The 20,040-nt window shown below is 40.1% G+C and overlaps 1 protein-coding gene across 1 annotated transcript in view; it reads right to left on the bottom strand.

The window, feature by feature from the left end:
• Window positions 1–20,040, bottom strand: part of SPON1 (spondin 1) — a 397,925-nt gene that overhangs the window by 10,554 nt on the left and 367,331 nt on the right. Inside the window, exons 8-11 of the mRNA XM_072619685.1 lie at window positions 19,657–19,858; window positions 6,078–6,218; window positions 4,918–4,993; window positions 449–631 (exon numbers count right to left, since the gene is read on the bottom strand). Coding sequence (XP_072475786.1) covers window positions 449–631; window positions 4,918–4,993; window positions 6,078–6,218; window positions 19,657–19,858 — 602 coding nt within the window. The remainder of the gene's footprint in view (window positions 1–448; window positions 632–4,917; window positions 4,994–6,077; window positions 6,219–19,656; window positions 19,859–20,040) is intronic.

Raw genomic sequence — 20,040 nt, 5'->3', positions numbered from 1 at the left:
GAATAATGGAAGTACTTATTGAAGGGATGGTTTGTGAGAACTTAAAAAAAGGAAGCAATGATAATTAAGAGTTAGCATGGGTCCAATTAAGAGTGGGTCATTCCACGAAGGAAGTGAAATCCTAGGGAGGGCCTAAGTTCTGTCAGTCTGCCTTCAGAAGAGTATGGACCATGGGATTTGACAACAGTCAATATTTGAAGCTTTCAGTGAAAATTCAATATTCCCCAAGTGGGGAGAAATGAGTTAGAATCACCCTAACTGACAAGCAGGAGAGTATACTACAGTCAAGTATTTAGCAACAAAGAATGTCAAAAAAAGATCCACATACCCAAGAAGCCTATGTTAAATTCCATTTTGTCAGCTATCATCACTTTGGGCTGCAGTTTGCTCAGCTTTGAATGGCCCAAGACTTGTCGGTCGTTCATCTTAATGCTGACCAAATTCTTACCTTCATCACTGCAGCCAGGACCCATGCATGGCTGGAAGTCTTGTGTGTCAGGGCATGGGACGCTGAGGTCAAGCTGAGCTTTCAGCATGCGTTGTCTCATCCTCTTGCCTTTGTCACATGTGGACGAACTGCAGGCTGACCATGGGGACCAATTGGAATAGATGCAGGTCTCCGGGGTATCATCTGAAAAGAAAGTTTGATCTTGTTCAATCCATTTTTTCTTCATGCCTATGGAAAGGTTTTTTGGATGCATTTTCCCAGGGGCTTACAGGCTGGCATAGAAGCAAGACCTACTGTTGTGTGTGATAACTGCCTGCCAATACAACAGTGATACAGTCATGTTTCTTTCTTGTAATTTTTCAACACCCAGGGTCCTGGTCATGAATATTCGAGGCTTTCTGGAACGGTTTAGGTTTTTTCTTCTTGTGATTTTACATCATCAATAGTATCTTATTTAGGAATTCTCTACTAATAGGGCTTCAACAGTTTCTAGCAATGTCCTACCTAGGTGTTTCTTCAAATAATTGATAGATTCTGAAAAATGTAAACAGCTGGGAAGGAAGATGGTGGAAAGGGGGTTTTCTAGTAGGGAAAGCATCAGTGTCTTTAAATGGGGTAATGATGATGTTGGTCATGATTATATGATGAACAAATCAAATACTTAAACATCTACATTCTAAAAAAAAGACCCAGCAATAAAAACTTACATTAAAATAATAGGTAACACTTCAATAATGCTTACTATGCCCCAGCCATTGTGCTAAGTGCTTTACAAAAATTATCTCATTTTGGTCTCACAACATCCATGAGAGGTAGGTGTTATTATTATACCCATTTTACAGATGAGCAAACTGAGGCAAACAGAGGTTAAGTGGACGCATGCATACATACATACACACACCAAGAATTTACTAATACGTATATATATGTTGCCTCTCTCCCAACCCCACCCAGACTAGAATTTAATTTTCTCAAAGGAAAGAACTGTTTTCATTTTTTCCTTGGTATACCTAGTGCTGCCCTAGCCCATAATAAAAACTAAATAAATGCCAATGAATCTGTGTGGATTCATATAATCACTAGTTGAATGTAAAGACCATAATTGTGTGATTTTTAATCACATATCTCCAGCATCAAAAGCAGTGCCTTGCATATATGAAATACTTGGCGTATTGAATCTTCCATTCTTACTGACACAACACTGGTCCAAGACCTTATTATTGCTTCACTTTCACTAGTATAACAGTTTCCTGTTTTCCTCTTTGGGGCTCTTTCTCTCCAAACCAACCTACAAACAGATTAATCTTTCCTAATGCACAGTTCCAATCATGTCACTCTAAGGATGTCAAGGACAGACAATAAGCAAAAATTTATTAAGCATCTACCATATGCCAAAGTACTACGTTAACCACTGTGGATACAAAAAGAGACAAAAGGTAGTTCCTACCCTCAAGGGGCTTACAGTCTAATAATACATTCAGTAACTTTCCCTATCACCCACAAAGAAAAGAGCAAGGAGAAAGAAAAAATGCAAGATGGAGTCTTGGTAAAGACTTAAGGGGCAGGGATGAGATAACTATGTGACACAGTGGAAAGAGTACGGAGTCTGGCATCAGGAAAACATAAGTTTAGGTACTGCCTTAGACTCTTACTAGCTGTGCGATCTTGGGCAAATCACTTAACTTCTATTTGTCTTAGCTTTTCCATCTCTAAAATTGGGATAATAATAGTATCTACCTCCCAGGTTGTTGTGAAGATCAAAGATGACAATATTTGTAAAGTGCTTAATGCAGTGCGTGTTATGTATAGACATTTCATAAATACTTGTTTCCTTCCTTCCTTGAACTAGTAAAAAGAATGAGTAGTGACTAGAAACGGAGATCCAGGAAAGTTGCAGAACAGTAGTAGAACGTCTTTAAAAAGTTGTTTGCATCTAAAGTCTCCACTTTCTTAAAACCTATTTTCCCTTCAACCTCCTGCCCTCTGGCTTCTGTTTTCAGGACTCCACAAAACCGCTCTTTCAAAGCAGAGAAATTGCCTCCTAATCACCAAATTAAGCAGACTTGTATTGGTCCTTATCTTCTTTGATTTCTCGGTAGCATTTGGCAACACTGAACATTCCCCCTGAATGGATACTATCTCCTTCCTTGGTTGCAGAGCTAGCAAAGGATCCTGTTCCTCCTTACCCTTTTACAATTCCTCATTTTTTTGGTCACATTAACTAACTCTGCATCTTCCTGGATCCTTAAAATGAGTATTCTCCAAAGTTCTGAACTTTTTTTCTCTTTGCCACTGTAGTCAGTACCAGAGCTTCAACCGCTCCCTCTCTCCAGATGACTCCCAAATTTATCCTTTCAGGTCCTGACATCACCATCTCCCTAATGTCATATCCACTACAGTGGATATATTATACATATATATATATATTATATTCATCATGTCCAAAAATGCTTATCATTTCCCCCCAAAACTGGTTCTCTCCATTGTACTATTTCTGTGTGGCACAATCCATCATTTTGTCTCTCAAGTTCAAAACTTTGACGCTATCCTGTGCTCTTCCTTTTTTACTTCTCATTTATCTGATTAGTTTCCAAGTCACAAAAACTATACCCTTCTGTAAAATATCTCTGCTCGCAGAAATCCTACTTTATTTCCACTGTTAATAGCTTTGTACAGGTTCTCATCATCCCAAATCTGGACTAGGCAATAACTTTCTAGTAGAGCTCCTCACTTCTTTCTCTCTCTGGTCCATCCTTCATCCCACCTGACATACTGAGTAATCTTCTTTAAACATAAATTTATTTTCACATAATTTCTCTGCTCAAAAATTGTCCATGACACCTTCTCACTTATGGAGTAGAATCTTAACTCCTTTGGCTGGCATTCATGATCCTCTAGAATCTGACACCTCTCTGCATTTGCAATCTGATCTCGTAATGGCCCCCTCCATGCACTACAGCCATACTGTTCTACTCTGTCTCCTAAATATATTTTGTGCTTTGTTCAGGAGTGAGTGGGTAGTTAGACATCAAGTGTAGGCCATTAGAGACATTTGCCTTAAAAGGAAAGGAGATGGAATAGTTGTTTGATGGAAGGAAGAGTACAGCTGAGAGAGAGCACAGGGCTAGGGAGATCTAAGCACACTTGTGGTCAAATGGGAAGGAACCAATGAAAACTGATAGATTAAAGATGTTTGAGTGAGAGATGGAACGATTAAAGCAGGAAAGTCAGATAGACAGAGATAGGAATATAGATCTAGATTACAAAAAAAGTATTTAAAATCATTTTAAGGAGCTTCTCATTAGGTATCAAATGGTTCACTGACTTATTCATTCAACACATGCTAAATGAAAACCTACTAAATACAAAACATAATTCTGGGTTCTATAAAACACACGAAGATGTCCCTATATTCAAGGACTTGCCAAACTAGAAGGCTTTTAGTTGGAACTTGTGAACATGTATGTGTATATATATATACATATATGTGTGTGTGTGTGTATATACATGCTCAAAGCACCATATATATAGTATATGTATACATATATGTAATATGTATATATAATACATGTGTATATGTTTGTATATGTACATCTATAATATACACATTATATATGTATACGTATATGTGTGTGTATATGTCTATTTAATTTCATCTGAACATCTTCGCATGTCTTGTAGCACCCAGAATTCGGTTTTGTATTTAGTAGGTTTTTCACTTGTCATCTGTTGAATGAATAAATCAGGGAACCATACCTAATGAAGACTTCCTTAAAATCAATTTTTAAAAATGCTAATTATTGTAAGATTCTCTTTTTCTTACCATAAACACTTTGACACTCTTAAATGCCCTCCTCACTCCCAATAGACAACTTTGCTTTTTATCATTCAACCCGAGTACCCCCCACATACCTCCTCCTCCCCATTACACCTCATCTTTGTCCTCATCCATCCTTTCTTATTTCTCTCTTGGCTCAGAGAAAGAAGTGTACCACCTTACCAAGGCATGTTCCCACTATTGCTCTTGATTCCATCTTTTTTCATCTGGGAAGTGGGTAGAATCATGGAATGAGCTCTGGAGTTAGAGGACCTGGGATCAAATCCCACCTCTGATAGTCACTACTTTGGAGACTCTAACCAAGTCACTTCATCTCATGGGCATCAGTTTCCTTTTCTGTAAAATAAAATCACTGGACCTATGTGGTTCCTGAGGTCCCTTTCAGCTTTAGATCTATGGTCCCATGAGCCCAAGACCTCTTCTAGGACTTTCCTTCTTTAAACATCCCATCTCTCACTCCTGCATCTTCAATGTATCCATTTTCATTGGTTTCTATCTATCAGTAACAGAAAACATTCTTGTTTGGTTATATCATCACAAAGATGATATATCCAAGATACACTGGAGGGTGAAATGAACTGCATGCCTGTGTAGCAAAATGTAATTAAACGACACAAACAATCAGGAGTACCTTCATCCTTCTCTTCTGGAGCCAGATCAGCCACAATATCATCAATATTATCAGGCACAATGTTGCATTGTTCTCCCTGCGCAGAAAGTTTTGTTTTGAAAGTGTAAATCGAAGAGAGGCATGTATTTGTTTAAAAGACAAATCAACTGACAGCACCTAGAACAGAATATTTTGTGCCTCAATTCGTAGACTTTTCTAAGGGCTTAAGACTTATCCATAAATGCGATAAAAGTCAAACTCAGAGGAAAATAAAATCAAGGAAACCCTGTGATTATGATTTAGCCTCTGGGGGGATAGTGTGAGGAGAAACCATCTGGTCTTCAGTTTCATTGGCATCTCTGGTTAAAGATGGATGGGAAACAAGTTGCTTTTGGGGGGTTTCATACTTATTAAGTGATTCACATACAGAGGATCAGGAATCGTGTTCCTATAAAGTATGGCTTCTCATCTTTTATGATTCCAGAATTTTGACTTCTGGTTGGCATTTTACTGAAGTGAACCAGGAACTCCTGTTCATGTTACGAGCCTAGTGAATACCAATTTTAATGGAGAGATACACAGATGTATTGTTTTGAGACCAAGGGAGGTTAGAGATTAGATTATATATGGAATGCCATGTCAACTTCTGAGCACTGCACCTGATGAAGAACCGTGATGCATATGCTCAGAGGTTACCCAAGATGGTGAGAAGAGTGGATGCCATGTATCATGATGATTAGGTAAATAACAATGCTATTTAGCCTGGGGAAGAGAAGACTTATGGAGGACAGGGTAACTGTCTTTAATTATCTGAAGGGCATGCATTTATGGTAGAAATATCAGACATTTTCTTGGTCTCAGAAAGGAGAACTAAACAAGTAGGTGAAACTTACAGGAGAATTTTTTGGTCAAAATAAATTTTAAAAACCTTCCTAAGAATTACAGTTCTCAAAAAAATCAAATGTGTTGGCTTGAGATTGGAAAACTCTTGCTCAGGCCTACTGTGAATAGAATTCATTCTTTGGGGTAAGGTCTGGACTAGAGGGAACCTCATCTATTTAGACACTTGAGAGTTAGGAGGGGTTAATGTTGCCTGACTGGAATGGAATTAGGATAACTCTAGTGACAGGAAGCTGACTCAGATTATTCTCTGGTTCCCAGTGGAAAGCTCATCTCCATACCTTTCGTGCAATTCTCTCGATGACAACTCTTGCTACCTGAGTGATGGAACCTCCTTCGGGATCATAGAAGGGACTCTGAGGGTGATCTAGACTTGTCAGAGGCCGGATTTTCTCCTGAGGAATTGTTGGCTTATTGGGTGACTGTAAAGACAAGAAGACATTGACTGAGGCAGCAGTAAATACAAACAGATGAAGGATGCAGAAGCCATTTGATTTTTACATATGAACTAGATCCAAGTGGAGAATAACAACATGGTCTATCAGTTACTTCCTGGCATTGAAAGAACTCAAACTCAATGTGAGTGGAATGGTTTTAGTGCTTATACCATAAAACATCAAGGAGGGTGAGAAGGCAGCATCATGAAAGACCATCATCCAGAAGATTGTCTGCTACTTTCAATTCTCCTTAGAATTTCTTGTCTTCATGAATTTTTTAAAAGAAAAATATTTCCAGCAGGCATTTCTTCATGCAAATACTCAGTTTTGAAGAGAGGCCAGAAAATGAATACTAATGGGAAAAGGGATCAAAATAATGATTTTTTAATAGAAAAGGGGAAAGAAATAAGCGTTTATATAGCTCTTAATATGTGTAAGCATTTTTTAAATAAATATTATCCCGTTCGTTCCTCACAGAAACCCTGGGAGCTAGGTGTTGCCTACCCATTTTACATATGAGGAAACTGAAGTAAACAGAGGTTGTGACTTGCCCTTTTGTTTAGTTGTTTCAGTTGTACCCAACTCTTCATGACCCCATTTGGGGTTTTCTTGGCAAAGATACTGGACTGGTTGGCCAGTATAGTTGTAAGGGTTTCTCTAGTGGTGTTCAACAGCAAGCAAGTGAGGAGAAAGTAGAGGGTGGATGGAATCCGAGTTGGGGGTTGGAAAGGGATGAACAGTGATAGCACAAGTTGGCAAGGGACTAAGCACAGAAAACAATGTCAAGTCATTGGTTAATTATGGGATAACAAAACTGGTTAATTATGGGATTATAAATATGGGATCAAGCTTTTGAACAGAAGAAAAGTAAGACCATAACAAAGTGATGGCCTAGGAAAACAGATTGAAATGGAGTGAAAGGGGCTTGTTGTGAGGGTAAATGTAGATTTAGGAGGGATGAAGCCAAGGGAGAGATGGAAAGAGGTGATGTTTCATGGGTTAGGAAAACAGCCACAGTGAACAATACTAGCAAATGAGAAATAACATATCTTGCCAAGGGCAGGACTTTCTCTCTTATCTCACCCCCAGCATGCCCAATCTGTCTCACTCTTCTGACACCTGTTCATTTCTTTTTCTGTCTTCTTCCTCATTCTCACTCTGTGACCTCTCAGATGGGATGGAGGCATATTGATTATGATGGTTTCAGCACTAGATTAATAAATAGTTGTTGATTAGAAATGAACAGAATTGAAGAGTACTGGTCTTAGAATCAGAATCAATGAATCAGTAAGCGTTTATTAAGGTCTATTATGTGCTACCTACTGTGATAGATGTTAGGAAAACAGACAAAAATAAAATTGTCCCTGTCCCCGAGGAGCTTACATTCTATCACGGCAGATCCCGTAGACACATATAAGCAAATGCAAAGAAAATGCAAAATAATAAAAAGAGCTAGCATTTATAGAGTGCTTCATGTGTGCAAAGAATTTTCCTTGTATTATTTGATCTTTTACAATGATCCCAAAAGGGGAATGCTATTATTATTATTATCATTTCATAGATGAGGAAACTGAGAGGTTAAGCTACTTGCCCAGCAACACTCAGCTAATAAGTGTCTGGATTTGAACTCAGGTCTTCCTGACTCCTTGCATAGTGGTGTCTATTCTCTCTACCACTTATCTTTTTTCTTGCAAGTGATGGGGAGGGGGAACACACTAGCAGCACGATTGAGGAAAAGCAGGGAAATGGGTGAAGAATTCATATGAGACCTGGATTCAAGTCCTGACTGTGACTTTAACTAGTTGTGTGACCCTGAGCAAATCACTTCACACAGGTGAGCCTCACTCTTTGCATCTGAAAATAGGTGGAGTAATACTTGTATTGCCAATCTTATACTATTGAGAAGAAGGCGTTTGTGTAATTCTTGAAACATGATGAAAAGATGATGTCTTGTTATTAATATTGTCTTATGTATATATTTTATAGTCTTCAATCCTGACTTCCTCTTCTTTCACTTGCTTCTCCTCTCCCCCCAACCTTACCCTGAGGTTGAGTAAACAGGTCTTTTTTATTTCTTTCAGGCCCTGCTTCCTTTCCCCAGACTGGCATTCCCCTGCAGGCACTGTCTCTTCCTCACAAATCTCTTTTCCTCAGACACGACTTGCTCTCTTGATCAGGGCCCTCCTCTCAAATTCTGACAGGCTTCCTTGTCTGAATCCCCACCAGTAACTTCCTGAGAAGGCTCCAGGCTTTTGTTCCTTTGCAGAGGAGAAGCTGGCTCTTAACTCTCTTCTCAATTTAGCCTCTAGCAAACAGAAGTAGAAGAAGAGGATGTGAACTGTTATAGCCCAACGTAGAAACACGAAATACATAAATAATGACATTCTTGACTTAGAAGGGACCTCAGAAGTCTCTAAGGCCAACCCAAAGGTGAACAGGATTTCTTGCAACTGCTGAACATATATTTTCCCTGCTTGATTATCTCTAGCGATCCAACTTGATTCACAAATGCTTGTTGATGATTTATCAAATAAATATCTATTAAGCACATACTATCACACTACGTACAAAGCACTGGGCTCAGCAATGGGGAGGCAGAAAAAATAGGTCTGCTAGTCAAGACAAGGGGTAAAATGGGCCTGAATTAGGGTAGTATAAATGACAAAGAAGGAGCAGATGTATCTCTGAATGCTGAGGAGGCAGAACAACATTAACCAGTAACTGATTAGGTATGGGGGTGGAGGTTAGGGAGCGATGAAAGGTGAGGATGACTCATATATTCCAACCTGGTTAAGCAGAAGAATGATGATCCCTTCAACAGAAAGGAGGAAGTTTGAATTGGGATGGTTTTAGGTGATGAGTTTCATTTATTATAATGATAGAACTCCTAGGTGAAGATGTCTACCAGCCAGTTGCCAATGTGGGCCTGGGATTTAGCAGAATGATGCAGAATCAATATGCAAATTTGGGAGCCATGTGCATGAGATAATAATTTACTCCATGAGAATTAATGAGATCAATTAGAAAGAGGGTATAAAGGAGAGGGCCCCAAACAGAGCCCTATGGACGGACACGGACACACACACACACACACACACACACACACACACACACACACACACACTTAAGAGTCAGGAGAAGGATGATGACTCAAGAAACGAGACTGAGGAGTTGCTCAAAGAGGTTGGAGAAGAATCAACAGACAGAAATATCACTAAAGCTAGGAAAGTCAGAGGAAGGAGTGGTCATCATGTCAAAAGCTGTACCGAGGTATTATGGGATAAGGAAGAAGAAAAAGTCAGTTAACTAATGGGCATAATTTTAATATTATATTCATTTAGTAATATCGCTACCACCATCAATAGAACCTTCATTTATAGCAAAGAGCATGCAAAACAATCTCAAAGGCTCCTCTCCAGTATCCTCACCTGGATACTGGAACTTGACTGCTTTATCCAATAACACTGAAGCAGGTGAAATATGCCTATTGCCAAAATTATAACATGCAGTTGGCTGATCGAGCCATTGAGTTAGACCATCAGTATACATGACTTAGACACTACAGGTGGACAATTATTAGTCCCCGTCCACAAAGAGTTTATATTCAATGGGAGAGACAACATGTAAATAGGTACATATAAGATAACATAAAGGATAAACAGAAGATATTCTCAGAGATGGAGGGGAGAAAGGACTGGGAAAGGCCTCATACAGAAGGTGGGATGTAAGCTGAACACTGAAAGAAACAGAAGATGTAATGGTTAAGAATCATTGATAGTCTTGGAGAGAACAGTTTGAGTTGATTTAATTGGGTGGGAAGCTAAAATGTAAGGTTTTGAGTAAGAAGTTAAGAAGTAGAGGCAATGAGATGAGTCTTTGAAGAGCTTTAGCTACAAAAGGGAGGAGAGATATTGGTCCTAAAATATGGTGTCCAAAATTAAGTACAGTATTCCTTTTGGTAGTCATTTATTCAACAAGCATTGTTATGGTTCAAACCCTACACTAGGCACTGGAGACAAAAACAAAACGCTATAGTTCCTGCCCTCAACAAGTTTACATGTAGTAGGCAGGGGGAAGGGGCATGATCTTCATGTATGGCTACAGCTGAAATAATTATCAAATGTTGGCCAGTCTCCTGGTGCTGGCTCACTGACTCTCTCTTTCTAAAGATTAACTCAGCCAGAAACTGAGATCATACTCAAAATCCTTCCAACTCTGATAGAGCCGACTATCATTGTCTTCAAGGGCCCAGGGTCACCTTCCTGCCAAGGCAAAGCACTAGAGTAGGACTACAGTGAAGAACACCAGTTTATAGGAACAAAAGGGGACCTTATCAAGAATGTACACTATAGATAAACATTTGCCAAGAATTTGGCCATCCCCTACCCTAGTGAACCTTCTCCATTTCTCTTACTCAGAAATAATTAACTAAGAAGGCTGACAATTTAAAATAGCTCTTTATAAGACACAGGTGCCAAATTTGAAGCCATACTACCTGGTGCAAAATTTGGAGGATACATCAGTTTGATGAAGGACTATGGGAGAGATATAGGAAGTAACATCCAAGTGGTAAAAGCAAAATAGAAGGGACCCTGTGGACTCCCCATTCCATAATCAGGCAATCAATGGGCCTTTGAATATATTCCTCCACAACAGTGGTTTTCAAATTTTTGTGATGTCACAACACTAACAATAAAATAGTTTTTATCATAAACCTCCATTATATGCATGCTCATTTATAAGTTATATATACTCATACCTCTATACTAATATTTGTATATATTGTAAAAGTTTCATGATTTCTTTAAAAAAGATGAGATAAAGATGAAATACATTTGCTTCTAAAGCCAGCAGGGAATCACAAAATTTCTTGAGTATGGTAGGTACACAGTGATTCATGCACTTTATGAAGATCATTTTGGCAGCTGTGAAGATTCATTTGGCAGAATGAATTGGACTAAGGAGAGATTTGAGACTGAAATCAATTGGGACAGTTGCAATAGTTCAGGTGAGTCATGATAAGGTCCTCTACTAAGGTGGTCGATGCATGAGTACAGAGGGAGGGCAGTTGGAAGACATGCTGATGGGGCAACTGACTGGATATATAGGGTGAGCATCAATATAGAATTGAGGATGGTACCAAAGTTTTAAGCCTGAGTGACTAGAAAGATGGTGGTGTCCTCAGCAACTACAGGGAAACTCGGAAGAGGGATGGGTTTGGGGAAAAATTGTAATGAATTCTGTAATGCGGATTGTAACTCATCTATGCCTACTCACACTGTGTAACTCACTTTATACCACAAAAAGGAAGATGGCGAGGCATAGGGAAGTTTCCCAGCCACTGACCCAGAGCAAAATCAGTTGAAGAACACCTGTTGTAGCTTGCAAGTTATGTGGGGGCACAAGGTGTGGATATACTGGGATAAGGAAGAAATGTTCCTCATGCCACCTATAGCTGCTATTGAGGGTGGCTGGGTTGCAGGTGTGTAAGCAGGGATTAAGGTTAGGTTATAATAGATTTGAGGAGCCTACTGGGACAGAAGGAAAGAATTTAGGAATTTGTAAGGCACAAGATGGAAAGGAGGGAGAAGGTGTGATTGTATAGGAGAAAAGATCCAAGATTGCCTATAGATAGGAAGGTGGAATGAGATCCACTTTCCAACCCTCAGATTGACTGTTTTGATCTCCAATCACTCAGGGGGTCTGACTCATCTTCAAATTTGGACACCACTAACCCTAGATCTACTGGATCTACAAATTATCTTTGGATTGTTCAGCTCAAAACAGCTGATCTGCTGTTGTGTAAACACAGCAAGTAAGGGGACAGTTTAAGACTATATAATTGTCCTGTTTAGAAGAAGAATTAAGAACAAACATAGAAAATCCCAAGCAGGTTGGGTTCCTGAAAACTACTGTGTGCATGCAGTCAGATGGGAAATTAAAGAGGGCTCTCCTGTGATGTCAAGCAAATGGAAGTGAGCCTGGCTCTTAACCTTAATGGAAAACTGGATCAATTCAAATTCACTGTCAGGAGGATTAGTCTGACTTTCCCTGTCCTTCCTGGGGTGGGAGGGTTGGTCCTGAAAGACTATTGGTTTATTTAATCTATCCATTTATTTCCTCCATTATTTCTAAATTCTCAGTGTCATTTTTCTCGTCTAGTCTTGTCTAGATAGATCATTTCTCTTTGAATTTGTCAACTATCTAGTCTTGACTTTGTACCCCTCTGCCTACCTCCAATTCTGTGAGGCATCACTGCTTACTTCACAAGTTAAAGGTCTTTAGATTTAAGGACCAATTACAGTTTCAGTTCTTGAAGCTCCACTCAGTAATTCATATTAGCTCTAAAAAATCTTTCTATTAACCTAGCTCAAAAAGTCTGGTACTGGGAAAAATACACATTGAAAGTGGGAAGGGGAAGGCTTCTCAAAGATACTGAGCATGAAAGACCCCTCCACAACATGCCCCCACTGCCTCCATATTTAACTTGGCCTGTTCCCCAAAATTGATGCCTTACTTCAGTCAGACTGCTCTCCCATCATGGTTTTCTCCAAATGACATGCACATTCCTAACTTAAAGGATGACATTGTGAGGAAAGGGCTAGAGAAGTTTGAATTTTACCGCATTTAGATTCCTACTTTGCTGCATCATTTTCCTCACTACTGTTTACCACTTGTCCAGATCCTATTGCCAGGATAATCTGGGCCTCAATCCTGCCTCAGACACTTACTAGCTCTGTGAGCCTGGGCAAGTCAGTTAACCTCTTTCTGACTTAGTTTCCTCATCAAGTGACGGGATTGGATTTACCTTATAAAGTCCCTCTTTGTGATCTGATGAAGCTTTACCAGATTATTTCCACTCTGTTCTGATCTCTCCCTTCCTCTTTCCCTCTCAACCTCTCTTCTCTCCCCTCTCCCATTCCTGCCCTCTTTTCTAATTCTTCTTGTTCTGCATTCATTCATTAAATACAGAATTTGGAGGAATCGTCGAAGTTGCAGAGAGGTGGATTTTGGATTAGTGTAAGGGAAAACTATTTTGTAAACAATTAAGGCTGTCTAAAAGTGCAAGATAAGGCTCCTAACACTAGACATCTTCACAAAGAAACTCTGATGAAGATATTGTAGCAAAGATATATTCTCAGGAGCAGTGTGGACTATGTGCCCTACTGAGTTGCTTTTGATGTTACGATTTTTAAAATGCTTGTCTGACCTTGTGCTATCTCATGTACTGTTCACATGTTATTTCATTTTTCACGTGTATGACTTGTTTCCTCAATCAGACTGTGTAATCTCAAAGGATGAAGACTGTGTAGTATACTTTTACTGTACTCCCTTCAGTATCTAGTAAGCATATGGGCTCCTTAAATACTTGCTGAACAAGTGTCTAGATTTAACCCAATCCTGTCTTCAAGCAAGTCATTTTACACATGGAATTCATATGTCTAAATCATAAGAAAAACATATTTGGGTCCAGTCCTGTGGATATTGGTGCTGTGTCATGTTAAGAGAAGCAGGCTGGGAATTTAATCATCTCTTTTTTGTCTAGGACTGGGTTCCCAGTCCTAGCAGAAGAAAGATCTGCTTCTCTTTAAACTTTGGTGAATTTCATTTTCAGTGATTTCATTTGATTTTCTAAGTTCTTCTAGTTGTAAGCAACCATTACAATTTCTTTAAGTTTACATGACTATCAAAATCAGATTTCTTTTTTACAGAAGGATATAGCTCCTTTTTAGATTCATTCATTCAGCAAATAAATACTTATTGATTGCCTAACTATACCTAACACCATGTTCAATATTTAAGGAGAATATAAGTAAGTGGGAGACAGAGTCCTTGTGCTCAAGGATCTTCTAGTCTAAATGGGGAAGACATGAATACAACCATGTAAAAGATTTCAGGGGGGAGGATGTATTACATGGTTCTGCTCAACTGATTTCCCCCTTTCTTATGGGACATTGAATACATGTTAGATTTTGGGGTGAGGGGAGGCATATTATATGGTTTTGTTTAACTGATTTCCCCCTTCTTTCTCTTTTCTTTTGAAAAAAAAAATCTGTGTTATATGGGATATCATTCTGGGAGGGGGAAAACAGAGGGAATATATGCAATGTAAAAATGAAAGCTATCAATAAAAAGAACTAAGTACCCTCTCAAAAATAATCCTCATCCACATCAGTACCTGCATTCTAAAGCAAAGTTAAATCATAGCTGAATCAAAAAATAAATCCACTCGTGTATAATACTTTGCCCTTTTCAAAGTGCTTTCATATCCCTGACCTCATTTCATCCCTACAACAGCTCTTGTGAGGTCAGCTAGAGTGGTGTTATTATCTTCTGTTTACAAAAGAGGAAATTGAGATTCAGAGTACGGATGTGAGTTGTCTAAGGTCACACCATCAGTAAACATCAGAGACAGATTATCCCCAAGACTTCTGACTTCAAGTCCACTATACCACGCTGCCTCTCAGAGGGGCAAGATGCTCTTTACTGCATATCAACAGAGGAAAAGCTCATTTGGTCTTTAAAGGGTTCTCTGCCCACACTCTTGCCAGCTGGACATGCTGGATAGCTCCTAGGACAATTTGTTCTTGCCCTATTTCATATAAACAGGCACTCGCCTTCGAAGCCTATAAGCCTACTTGGACTGAAGAGAAAAGAGGGCTTAGTTTTGGACATTTTTGTGTGTGTCTTTTCCTTTTCAGTCAATGACCCCAATCAAGGGATTGTCATGGCTAAAAGTACAAGCACTCCAAGAATAACAAAGCCATAGGCGCAGGAGATAATCTCCTTTTTGGCTTCTTCTTTGTACCTCCTTGGCTGGAAACATAGTTCCATCAGGTCATTTTTCTGTTGGAAAAAGAAACAGATTGAGACCCCTGCAGAGAGATTTTCTGCAGCACCAATGTCTCCCTACTATTTCCATACCTGGACAGGGATCTCATGATTATCAGGCCATGTTAAGTTTCCTAGGAGTCTTTGATGGACCTGCCATTGCAAGTACCCACTATTTTGGAAAGCCAGGGGTGGAAAAGGAGAGTTAATAACATCACTATTAATAGATGCATACATACATAATGCTTTGAAGTTTGCAAGGCACACTACATGGATCACTTCATTTGAACCTCATAACAGCTCTGTGAGGGAGATACGACAGGTGTTATTGTTCCCAGAAACTCAGTTCAAGTAACTTGACTAAGGTTGTTGTTCAGTTGTTTCCGATCATGTCTGACTTTTCATGGCCTGGGGTTTTCTTGGTGAAGATATTAGAATGGTTTCCCATTTCCTTTTCCACGTCATTTTTTAGATGAGGAAACGGAGGCAAACAGGGTAAAGTGACTTGCCCAGGGTCTCAGAGCTAATAAGTGTCTGAGATCAGATTTGAACTCAAGAAGATGAGTCTTCTTGACTCCAGGCCTGGCACTCCATCCATTGTGCCACCTAGCTGTCCCCCTGACTGTGGTTAGATGACTAATAAGTCTCAGAGGTGGGTTAGAAGTGAAGTATTTCTGAATCCAAGTCCAGCACTCTATTATGCCACACTTCCTAACACCAATCATCCCACAAGTATTTATTGTGTCTATTTCATAGCTCATCTAAAAGGCAGAATGACATCCCAGATAGAGAGCTGGACTGAGAGTTCAAATCCTGCCTCAGCCATTTACTAGCTGTGTGACCGGAGGCAACTTAACCTCTCTCAGCCTCAGTTTCCTCATCAATAAAATGTGTATGATAATAACACCTACCTCAATAGAATTATTAGCATAAAATGAAATAATGAAGGTAAACTGTTTACAAATCTTTAAAAAGCTATCTAGGGCAGCTAGGTGGTACAATGGATACAGCACCAGCCCTGAAGACAGGAGGACCTGAGTAACACTGGACAAGTCACTTCATCTCAACTGCCTCAAAAAAACCTATCTAAATCTAAACTATTAGTATTAATACCCTATACTGTCTACTATGGAGGACATATGGGCAGTCAGTGTTGTTCCTGCAATTGAAAAAGTTGCAATCTGGTTGGGGAGATGAGGCTCACCCACAACAAACCAGTTATAAAACCAGTACTTGATAGAACATACAGTGCTAATTAATAGAATAAAATCCCAAGTGTTCCTGGGGTTCAGAGAAAGGAGAGTTCAGTAAAGCTTGCATTTAGTAAATGATGGTTTACAAGAGTACATGGAATTGGAGCCAGGTCTTGAAGAAATGGTAGAATTTCATTTCAGTATCTCCTATCCATAGAAGCAGCTGAGGGGCAGTGGATAGAATGCTGACCTCAGAGCCAGGAATACCTGTGGCCAAGCCCTGCTTCTGACACATATTGGCTGTGGAATCCTTAATATTTCAGGGAATACTTGAACTTTAGCTGCAGAGAAGGTGCTTACTTGCATCGATAGAAGTTTCCTTATTTAGGATTTAGTCCATAGAGTGTTGGGACTAGAGTCAGAAAGATGAATCTTCCTGAGTTCAAATCCAGATGCTTGCTAACTGTGTGGCTGTGGGCAAGTCACTTAACCCTGTGTGCCTGTTTCCTCATCCAAATGAGCTATAGAAGGAAATGGCAAACGTTCCAGTATCTTTGCCAAGAAAACCCCACATCAGATCACAAAAACCAGACACGGTTGAAAAACAAAATGACCAAACAACAAATATGAACGAAATCACAAGTGCAGCTCCAATCCCTATGTCAGTCAACACCTGAAAAAGACACAGCCGAGAGGAGAAGAAAAAGCAGATAAAGACTTGTGAAGCACACAGCTGTGTCTGACCTGGGCACGAGGAATTTGGGATGCTTGGCCTTTTGGCATTCTCTGTGCCTGAGACTTTTGGGAGCTTGTGACAGTTGGATGCACAAGATTTTCCTACAAGAGTACACATACCACACAGGAGCATGCACACACACAGCCATCCAGACAACCAGACTCCGGAAGCTGTACTGCTGTGGCATGAAGACATCTTACCAGTCCCTTGGTTTTTCTCCTCAGAGAACATTCTCGCTCGATTCAAAAGCCAAAGTGAAAAAGGCCCATTTAGGATTGTTGGTCCAGTATTGGGTAAACGAGGTCTCAGATTCTGTGATTCCCTGAGTCTCTTACCGGGAATGCACTTTGTACAGAAGTTTGGCAATGGCTTAATCATCTGCAAGGAATTTACAATGGCATTTTTGTTTTTGATGATATTGAGTACTCCTAATAGTAAAAAAATGTCTAGCCGTATAAGAAATGCATTCCCATAAACTGTTCGCAGGAAGAGAAAAGTATCAGGATCACCAAGCGCAAAAATTCAGAGAAGAAATGATCCCAGTAGATTTGTTGACTGTGGGAATATTTTAGTCATGATCCAAGAAAAGTACTTGGGTGTCATTAGACTGTACTGAAGACATTGGTCAAGCACATTGCCTGGCACATAGTAGGCATTTAATGGTTGGTTGTTGTCCTTTGTTCTCAAAGAGGACCAAAATGACATGACCATGATAAAGTGAGCATGAGCTCAGAATGCTCTACCTCATGTTGGGCACAGATAGTCCCCAAGAACATTTGGGGTGGTTACTCCAAATTTGCTCATCCTACGTTTCCTTTGTGCTCTTTCAATTCTCCTTTGCTCATAGAGCATAGCACCTTTTCTGATGTGGGCGGTCCTGTGCCAGTGTCTTCCATGTCCCACAATCAAATCCAAAGCTGTTGAGAGAGACCTTCAGAGTGTCCTTGCATTGCTTCTTCTGACCACATCATCTGCCCCATGAGAGTTCTCCATAAAATAGTCTTTTTGGCAAGAGTACATTTTGCATTCGAACAATGTGGCAAGCCCATTGGAGTCACGCTCTCTGAAGCATAGTTTGAATGCTTGGAAGTTTAGTTCAAGCAAGGACTTCAGTGTCTGGTACCTTATCCTGCCAGGTGATCTTTAGAATCTTCCTAAGACAGTTCAAATGGAAGCGATTCAGTTTCCTGGCGTGGCACTGGCAGACTGTCCATGTTTCACAGGCATACAACAATGAGGTCAGAACAATGGCTCTGTAGACCTTCAGTTTGGTAGTCAGTCTAATACCTCTTCTCTCTCAAACTTTTCTTCAGAGCCTCCCAAACACTGAGCTAGCTCTGGCAATGTGTGTGTCAACCTCATTGTCAACGTGTACATCCCTGGAAAGTATACTACCAAGGTAAGTGAACTTCTCCACAACATTCAGAACTTCTCCATTTGTTGTAACCGATGGTTCCATGTATGGATGGTGTGGCGGTGGCTGATGGAGCACCTGTGTTTTCTTGGTGTTGATTATTAGGCCAACATTAACACAGAAAGAATTTGGAACTCAAAGTTTTAAAAATGAATGTTAAAAATGTTTTTTTACATGAAATTGGAGAAAATTAAAAAATATTAAGAAAACAAAATAAGGATGGTTTTGGAGCAGCCCTAATCTCTCAGGTAGACATCAGGGAGAAGGATTGTGCTATTGACTCATCACTTGGTGGTTCAGGGACAGAACCTTGGGAAGTCAGAATGCTGGTGCTTTTTTGGTGCTTTTAGCTATGACTCTTGGTGGTAGTTGAGGAGGCAATGGAATAGGACTATAGCATTAGCCACCTCAAAAGAGAACAAGGCCATGAATCAGCAGAGCTCACAAGCTTATCCATTGGCTGAAACAAGGTTCTCCTAGAGAGAGACATAGAAAATAGCTTCTGCCGGAAGGGTCTAAATGCTAACAAACACCACCTTGACCATCACCTCCCTCAAGACCCTACTAGTAGCTCAGGACCATGAACCCAACAGCCTCAGAAATAGTAGTATCCTCTAGACTACCCCTTTTACTTCAATCCAAGGCCCTGATGCCCTCGTTGAAGGGAGAAATCACTGTGCAGAAGGGGCTCTCCTCCTTCACCATCACCACCACTAATTGCCATGAACCAGTAGATAAATCCAAGGATGCTGGGAATGTCAGTATCTCTGTTCCCTTCCCCCCTGCATTTCTATACAACCAATGCTGCTTCCACCTTAGGAAGCAAGCCCTTTGGGCCTGAAGTGTGACTGCTGCTTCTATGGCTGCTACAGCCATAAATACAGAGGATTCAGAGAAGAAAGTTCTTTCCATCAAATTCCTTGGCACTGCCAAATAGTTCAACATCAGAAACTGATAGGATTTTATCAGTGGAAGTGGCATTAAAATGGCTGATGCATCACCATCTATCTGCTTTGCCACCACATCCTAAGGACTATGGGACCTTTCCACCTGATTTGCAGCTAAAACCTTCCATAAGTGCTGTCACCCTTACCCGAATCGTTATGAGCTCCCTGAGAGCAGGAATTGTCTTACTTCTCTATTTGTAGCCTTGGCAGAGTGCTCTGTATGTACTTAGTGTTTAATAAATGCTTTTGCATTCACTTATTTATTCGTTCTTCCATGCTGAGCTTTAAGATGTACACATACCTCATAGGTCACCCCACTGTCAGTGCCAGCATCCCATGGAATTAGGTCTTGGACCACCTTCTGAACCCAGCCACATTCCTTGGTACAGAGGTCCTCTGCAGACAAACCAACATTCCAGTCTGGGCTGGGACCAAGCATAGTCAAGAAGGACATCAGGTGTCGAGTCCTATCCACAGAGAATTCAGCCGAGGGTGCTGCTCTCCTGGAAACAAACAAAAACAAAAAACAGAAGCAGGTAATTGCTTCCATCAGCCTCTCCTCCTGAGTGAGGCAAGTACATATTTTGGGCCACTCTGTGATATTTACCAATGACTTATCCTTTTTCATGAATCACTTAAGGATGAGAACATAGCAATACCTATCCACCCTGAGGTCAGCCTGACA

This window comes from Notamacropus eugenii, chromosome 6, assembly GCF_028372415.1.
Source record: "Notamacropus eugenii isolate mMacEug1 chromosome 6, mMacEug1.pri_v2, whole genome shotgun sequence".
Lineage (NCBI taxonomy): Eukaryota > Metazoa > Chordata > Mammalia > Diprotodontia > Macropodidae > Notamacropus > Notamacropus eugenii.
Note: the sequence above shows the minus strand (reverse complement) of the source record. Positions and strands in the feature narration are given on the sequence as shown.